A 9,229-nucleotide genomic window follows, 5' to 3' on the forward strand; every position below is an offset into this window, starting at 1 on the left:
TTCTTGGTTTCTCATATCACTACCGGAATCCGTCACTTCTGATGCTTTTCGGCTACAACTACATACATATCTATACTATCAAGGAATTATGACCACTATTATCCACTTGACTGCATGGGATATTCCGTAAATTAATTTCGGAAACAACGGTTGATCAGGAAAGCTCTTCCTGTCCTCCTTCCTGTACCCCTCAGAGATTTAATGTCTATTGTCTATCTTTAATAAAATTAATTTTACTAATTTCATAAGATAAATAACTCTAAATAAACACCTTTTAGTAAAATTTTTTTACATTAACAAACTAGTTTGCTAAAAAATTAAACTAAAGTGATTTATTTCTATAACCCCTATCTTTAACGGTATTAAATGAAATTATTATTTTTTTTTTTTATAATAACAATATAAACTAAACAAAGGGTTAAATGAACTTTTTAATAGATAATAAAGATATAGAACTAACTGAAAACGTATTTAAACTTTGTAGTAGTTTTTAGACTCTTGATTCATTGACACCATTAATCCCACAACGCCCAAGTGACTCTATTCTTTACACATTTAATCCCTATCCGGGTTGAACAGACGTCTAGTGTGTGTATTTACAAAGTTTACATGAGTTAAAGACCAACTGAAAAGATGAACACTAACTCTTTATTACTTTACGCTAGTCTATATTCCTATCTTTATTTATTTTTTTATATTTTATATGTATATCATTTTATATGTATATCATTTTTTTGGTTGTAAAACTAAATCTCTGTCATACTAAACGGTTTTATTGCGCGTAATTTTAAAAAATATAAATTTTAATCATCTAAAATATTGTATTTCATAAAAAAATAATTAACTAAATAAATTAATAAATAATTTTTATTATTAATACATGCACTACTATATTCAAACGTTGATATTAATTAAAACTTAAATAATAGCGTCATTGTCACGGTGGGTTGTTATCCCTGTCAATAAACTCAATTATTGATGCCATTGATAAATGTTTAATTGATTTGACATATCGTAACCTCTTGAATTGTAAACAATAATAGTATTAATAATAATAATAATAATAATAATAATAATAATAATAATAATAATAATAATAATAATAATAATAATAATAATAATAATAATAATAATAATAATAATAATAATAATAATAATAATAATAATAATAATAATAATAATAATAATAATAATAATAATAATAATAATAATAACAAACGAGTTATTTGATGACGCAAAGTGCCGCTGAATAATATTATTTTTCTCGTATACACGTTTTTCATTTTTTTCACTTTTTAGATACGTCTTAAAAACTATTATCCTGACAGATACGAGAATAGAGACACCTTGGAGTTATGGCTTGTACGTGCGTGTTAAGCTTTTGAGGCTTCGTGATTACGGAATTCTTCTCGAGGACGGATAAACATGAGTCAAGGACCACAACCTAAATAAAAAAATTTTTTTTTTTCAACTGTCTTAATATTTACCCATTTAAGATTTATTTTTTGTTAAACGATAGATTTAATTTTTCTATTGACATATATTACGTATTACGTATATATAAAAGACAAAGTCGAGTGAATAAAAACAGAGAATAATATGATATCAATCAATTATTTACATAATAATTTTATTAGTCTCGATGAGTTTAAATTTTATGGATGGCCATTTTAACTGGATTGTTATAAATTATGTGTGTGATAACGTTATCGTTAAAGTGTGTATTGTATGTGTAAGTTTATATTATAGTAAAATATACAAATCGATATGATATAATAATTTGATATACTGCAGGAGAGGAAGCATAAAAGTATTTTTGATGTTGAATGGTTATGTAAAATTTAAATAATAATATAAAACTCGAGTGAATTAATTTATTTTGATTTTAATAATAGTTGTAATATCGAGGAAGAAAAAAATTTTTTAGTGTAATGAGGGTTTAAGTGGCTGGAAAACCGACGAATACAAATTAATATCAATACAGTACAATGATGTTATGTAACGAATGTAAATATATGAATACCTATTCACGAAATAATTCCAATTAATTGAACTTTGTTATTTATCTGCGTGCTCAACAAACGTATTTATAAATTTATTTATTCAAATTTTTAATTATTCCAATTAAATTTATTATTTCTTGAGTACGTAGAGGGAAGTTACCCATTAAATCAAGGACGTTTGATTTTAAGGTCAAACAAATTTATTAGACTAATCACTATTCATAGCAATAGCAATATCATTATCATTGGTTGAAAAAAAAAAAAAAAAAAAAAAAAAAAAGAAAACAATAAAGAAATAAATAATAATAATAATCTACTTGGTTATATATATTATATACTTTATTAGAGGATTAATATTCATAAAACGTTTAGTACAGTTTGGTTGCTGCGGGCTATATAATATAAGTAAAGAGGCTCCTGTCGAATGAAAACAGTGGTTCACAACATCCTATAAGTAATCTAAATGCATGCGATCAAATGATCTGTGTTATTAACATAGACCTTGCTCCACGATCACCCGTGTTATTCCACCCTGTTGGCAGGGGTCGCCTCAACAAGCCCCCAGCCTTAAATTGCTCGTGATCACGCCAACTTTATTTCATTTTCTTTCTCTTTCTCTTTTATTTTCGCACCGTCTTCGTTTTACTTTGGTTAAAAATAACAACAATCATTTTAAATTCAAAAAAAAAAAAAAATTCTGTCTACACGTTATTATTCAATGAATTGTTTAATTTTTCATTGATCCTTTCCCTATTTAATTGAATCCCTCCAAAGAGTGTTTTTTTTTTTTTTTTTTTTTTTTTCATTAAAAATTTAACGTCAAAAAAATTAATAATCGTGTACTCTGAAATGAATTTGCTTTTGGCATTTTGTAATACACTTAAAAATAAAAAAAAAAAAAAAAAAAAAAAATAGAACGTCATTTAATTGGAAAAAAAATAAATTTTTGAATGATATGAAAAGCAATGAGAGCAAGTTTTGTAAATTATTCTACACTGTTGGTATATCATCAAATATCTAGGCAACTATAAAATACACCCGATTTGTGAGAACTCAAAGCATATTCCCAACAGTAACATTATATTTATAAATAATTTTATCTCTGGATAAATATTTTATAAAAAATAAAAATTTAAAGGGAAATATGATGAGCCTAGAGGCAAAAGATTTATATATAAATAATACTCACCAAAACGTAAACTGCGAAAGGCATTACCACAACCGCAACAAGTAAATCAGCGAGAGCTAGACTAACAATAAAGTAATTGGTAACTGTTTGTAAAGTGCGTTCTCTAAATACGGCGAGTATTACGAGTACATTCCCGAATAAAGTGAGACAAGGTACGATAACGAGTATCAAAGCCCACCAATTATTAACATCGGACTCTTCATCTTCAGAAGCACCACTGCACTGACCACCCACAGAGACAACACTTCCACCCGGTATTACCCCGATTGTTTGATTTATTGACGAGAGAGATGACAAAGTTGATAGAGATAGACAACTGGCGTTAACTGTACCAGTCAAATTAAGACCGGCAACGACACCTCCCTCGTAGTAACTGCTAATATTCCCAAACCCACTGTAATTCAACCTGTTTATATAGTCATTTAGATCGCTGAATACAAACAGATCGGATATTGAGGTGTAGTTATCCGTTATCGAGTTACTTAAATTACTTCCACTCTCTCCGCCACCTCCATTTTCACCAGCTCCGCCGTTTATTTTACTCCCATTTATTATAATATTATTGGTGGTTGTCGAGGTTATTAATCCAGAATCATTGCTCCATCCGATTCCGATTCCAAATTCAATCCCAGATAATCCACTTCCTACATTTTCTTCTCCATACACTTTATTCTGGGTAAACTCACCAGCTCCGGTGGTCAGCAGCTCTGGGAGTCCACTTGAAGGAGTAGTCGCCGATAAGTCTACTATCGGATTGTCGGGGTACGGATTCTCTAGCTCCTCGTAAGATATCTTCCCCCCATCTGTCATTGAATAACTTTTGGCTAAGCGTCTTCCCATATCTTCATTAATTAAGCCTTTTTCTAAGACTACCAATCATACCAATTGATTTTTTTATTTGTATTTAACTATAATTTATCATTTATTTCAATCACGAAATTTTCGAAGGCTTTGCCCAAAATTTACCATCTCGACTCTTCATTTTTATCATAATAATTTTATTTTATTTATTATCCTATCTGATCCGGTATTTTGGCGATTGATATCCAGCTGGAAAGTGTCGACTGCCGAGGGTATCTGTAACTTAAGAGAGAACATTTATCAGTAGCTCTACAAAACAACATCTTTATCATTTTTTTTTTTTAATATTTTATCTATATAAAAAATATCCTCATTTTCGAAAGATTTTCCCATTTATATCATGAATAGCATAAAAATACTGTAAATAATATATAAATAATAAATAATAAATAATAAAATCCGTAAATAATATAAATGATGGAATTTTATGAATACAGTTTGTTGCATAAAATTTTTAAATATCCTCACTTATTTAAGTGCTTTTGTTTGTTATCGTGACTGTAGGTTGTAGTTACCAGTGTCTTATTATCATGACTTTCGGCTTTCAGTAAGTACTCTCTTGAGAGCAAATATTATTTCTACAATCTACTGTGCTTTTCATATATATTTATATTTTATACACACTCTTTCGGCAACTCGATACCGTTTTTTTTTTTTTTTTTTTTTTTTTTTTTTTTTTTTTTTTTTTTTTTCTAATATATTTTGAAACGTGTACCGAAAACTGAAAAATAGACATGCACAACGACATTATTTTCCTATTACGGAATTAAAATGTTACCTTTTTATTTTATTAATTTTTTTTTTCTTTCTTCAAAACAAAATATAATACCAAGAAGATATGTGGTGTATATATTTATATTTATGTTTTCTCTTTTATTCACAAATATTTATTATATTTATAATTGATAAATTTTTTCATTTTATTTATTTTTTTCTATATATCTAAAATAATATTCGTTATATAGTTTTGTTTTACAAATGATAAACACAGACATACATGTAATGGTATTTTATTTGACGACGTCTTTCTATCTTATTTAGATTTTTTATATTCCATCCAAAATGAAAAATTTAACCAGAGACCCAACAAACCGTTTTCAACAACTGAAATTCAATTCAAAGGTATACTATACATATACTTTTTACTGTATATACACTGGATATTCAACATACGTTCACGGAATATTAATAACGCTCTAGTGTAAATAAAATTTGTGTCTCGGTGATGAAAAAAAAAAAAATAATAGTAATAATAAGTATAAATTATAAAACGTGATTGATTAAAAGTCTGTTAAAGTGGTGAGTAAAATTTTCCTTGGACTTTTTATATATTATACGGTGACAAGTGGAAATAATAATAAAAAAGTGAGAGAAGGTTTTTTAATTTTTATTTACCCCTTTGATGTACTTTCAGCTGATGCTACCGTCCGTGTGATATTACGCTCCTTTGATAACAGAGACCCACTAGACCAGGTATTTTACTAGAACGACATTCTTTCGTTCTGAGAATCCTAACCAGTTTGCCTAACAGTGTCCTTCTCACTCCCACCCTCCCTCGCTAAACCTTTGCTCTGAATACCTTTGCCCTTACTCCATCAAATTATATATTCATGTTTATTTTTAAAAACAAATAATTAATAATACTTAACATCTTTATTATAATTATAAAAACTCGATAATATTGTAAAAATTAAACTCTCTATTTCGATTAAATAAATAAAATTTATAAAACTAATAAATAATAAATGATGTATCTTTCTTTAGTCAGTACGTTCGATTTCGAGATTCGAGGTACAACTTTAATTCCATCGCATAAAAAATTTACTATTTCAATTTGTTTCAGATATTACCGTGGATGTACACCAAAAAGCTATAATGTACTTGATGCTAATAATACTACTATTTTCTCTTTTAACGGAACTTTTTATTACCCAACTTCATTCTACAACCATCACTTCTCTCTCTCTCTCTCTCTCTCTCTCTCTCTCTCTCTCTCTCTCTCTCTCTCTCTCTCTCTCTCTCTCTCTCTCTCTCTTGAGAGAGACTAGTTATAAATTGTGAATCTGATCTTATGAAACTTGATTAATGCTTAGATAATTCAACAAATAATTCTCCTGATAACTTAGCTCCACCATTAAATATACTCAGTTTAAACATAAATAGTGTTATTGGTCACTTAACTCAGTTTTTAACTTTAGTTAGTGGTAACCCTTATCCGCTAATGGGAAGATCGATCTGAAGATATTGTAAACTCGAGTAGTAGTGAAGTGTTTAAAAATAAATTGTTTGATTATTTGCTAAATTTAGATAATTAAGTTAGAAGTCAAAAACTGGCAATCAAAAACTTTAATAAGACTTTAAAAATTGAGTAGTTAAAGCTTTAATATAAAATTATTGTTGAATCAATTACATTATTTTTATTTTTATCTATTATATTATTTTTATTTGATATATTTCTAATTAGATTAGATTAAGTTTTTGTACTTACATATACATACTTTACTATATTTTATATTTTATGTAAATATTTTGTATTTAATATTGCCATCTGGCCTGTGCCTTGGCATGAATAAATCATTAATCAATCAATCAATCAATCTCTCTCTCTCTCTCTCTCTCTCTCTCTCGCTCTCTCGCTCTCTCGCTCTCTCGCTCTCTATCAATATAAATATCAATATCAATATCAAAATCAATATCAATATAAATATAAATATCTTTATGTATTTATTTAATTATACTGATGACTAATATAATTTTTTTTTTTTCTTTAGTTGATAAAAATGTTTTATACTACAACTCACGAAATAATTATTTTTTTTTATTTCATGTCACAGAAGAATTTAGAAAAATTACATTGAGTATGAAAATGTAATTATTTAATATTTAATCTACTGGAAGTTGAAATTATTTTTTTATTCATTTTAAAGCACTTTCCGTCTTATTGTTCTACTAAGAGCTTTTTGTATTATTCTCTTAAGTAAACGGCAAGATTCTAATCATATTAATAAAGTCCTTGAAAATAAAAAAAAAAAAAAAAAAAAAAAAAAAAATGATTATACCTTAAGAACTGGGCTTTATTAAAATTAAAATTAATGTTTTATTTATTGTAATCTTGAATAGACATAATTAAATAATTTATTTATTTGATACATTGTCGAGTTAAGAATATTAATAATTGAGATAAAAATGTGAAACTTACTAGGGAATCAACATAAATAATAATAAAAAATAAGAATTAAAAAAAATCAACGACAAACTCAAGATGATATTTAAAATGAGTATTAGGGGCTTGTCAGCGAGTGTGCTTCGTCTGTTTAACAACACGCTCTTATATAATGATACATAACACTGGAACAGTGTTATATACATGTACATGGGCTATAGCAACCTTAATATTAAACTGAGTGAAAAGGTTCTCAGTGAAAAGGAGAGGGAGTTTAATTTGAATCAATAAAATCACTCAAGTGAAGATAATTAACGACTAAGTGACTCCAACTCAGCTCTGTTGTTTCATTTCAGATTATTATTATTGTTATTCTTATTTTATTAATTTAAAAAAATTTTTTTTATTGAAAGAGTATACCGATATTGAAAAATAATAAATATATAAATTTCAAGACGGTAGTTGAGCAAATTAGTAATTGTAGATTTTTAATATTGGCTCGATGCAATAAATTAATTCTCTGAAACTTTTTAATAAATTTCTATCAATAAGTACAAAAAAATTATTATTATCTATTTTAGTTAAACTCTCACTGACGTCTTAAAAAGTAAATTTAAATTAAATAATATTTTTTCTTTCTTCTACAGATTGAGCACCGATAGAGTTAAGCCGCAAGTCATTTTACAATTTAAATATTCCACCAAGAGAATTCTCATTTTTATTATTTTTAAATTATCATTTATAAAATCTCAAAATAACATAAAATTAAATAAATTACTTTTTAAATTTATTATTTTATCATTAGCATTTAAATAATTGAAATAAATTTTCTGTTAGATATAAAAAAAAACAAATAATAATTACCAGTGATGGTGAGTGTTGAGTTTAAAGTCTTTAGTAACGATAAATAATAAAATAATAAAAAGTAAATCAAGTTATTAATAATTTATCCTGTGCGATCCTGATCTGACGAGGAGTCACACTAGGATGACGCCTATAAACCAGTAACTTGTTACATTTCTTGCGCTTAGAGCTTGCGTTGTCATTTTTTTAATTTTTTTTTTTTTTCTTTTTCGTCTCGTCATAAAATTTCAATAGTGCTCGAGGCGTCACCCATCACACTGCATCTTTATATCTTTATATGTATAACCACTTTTTATACTTTTTATACTTTTTATACTTTTTATACTTTTATATATACCCTTACACCTTTATATTACTATTACTATCATACTGTCAGAGCTTTAGATCTTGAACAATATTGCGGTAATCATCATATTTTTATCTATTCATACCCAAGATATATTTAAATTTATAATAATTATTTATCGACACACCCCCAGCACACACTTGATAATAACAACCGTGTTTAGTCTTTAGTCACTGATAGTCACTTTTAATAAGGTAATTTAAAGTTGAGGTGTACAGTAGCATACATAAGTGAACAGATCAACAATTCAACTGGTAACATTCAGTCCAATGGTGTAAGATAGAAAGTAAAAGATAAAAAGAACTTGTTTAATGTTTCTCCACTCCGAGATTTGCCCGAAGCAACTATCAACTTCGATTGACCATAATCGACAATCTTTTTCCTACAGTTGTCTCTTTTTTTTCTTCTTCTTCTTCTTCTTCTTCTTCTTCTTCTTCTTCTTCTTCTTCTTCTTCTTCTCCTCTTTTTCTCTTCATTATACTTAAACTTTTAATATTTTTATTACTTATTTTTTTTGGTTATTCATTATTTTTATCTTTATCTTTATCCTGTACCTTATTTCTTGCTTTGGAGCATTAAACTTTCATCACAAAGAAAAAAAATAAATAAATTAATATTTTATTAATTACAATGCACTATTTTAGCTTTTAATTTTAAAAATTTGAAATAATTACTAAAAATAAGTCAGAAATAATAGTTAAATTTATATAAAAAAATAAAAATAATAAATAAGGTTTGAAGGAAGTTTGAGTCTCGTGGTACTCATTTTTAATAATAAAAGAATAACAGCGTGCGACGATGAA

At 26.9% G+C, this 9,229-nt stretch overlaps 1 protein-coding gene across 2 annotated transcripts in view; it reads right to left on the minus strand.

The window, feature by feature from the left end:
- Positions 1 to 8,751, minus strand: part of Dop2r (dopamine D2-like receptor) — a 69,512-nt gene extending 60,761 nt beyond the window's left edge. For both annotated transcript variants that reach the window (XM_074255900.1, XM_074255899.1), the window contains exons 1-2: positions 8,081 to 8,751; positions 3,193 to 4,275 (exon numbers count right to left, since the gene is read on the minus strand). In XM_074255900.1, coding sequence (XP_074112001.1) covers positions 3,193 to 4,032 — 840 coding nt within the window. In that variant the 5' untranslated portion in view covers positions 4,033 to 4,275; positions 8,081 to 8,751. The remainder of the gene's footprint in view (positions 1 to 3,192; positions 4,276 to 8,080) is intronic.
- Between the last annotated feature and the right edge of the window lie 478 nt (positions 8,752 to 9,229).

Source organism: Cotesia typhae, unplaced genomic scaffold (genome assembly GCF_013202065.1).
Source record: "Cotesia typhae breed Kobodo isofemale line unplaced genomic scaffold, CoteBio_Ctyphae scaffold_152, whole genome shotgun sequence".
NCBI classification, from domain to species: Eukaryota; Metazoa; Arthropoda; class Insecta; order Hymenoptera; family Braconidae; genus Cotesia; species Cotesia typhae.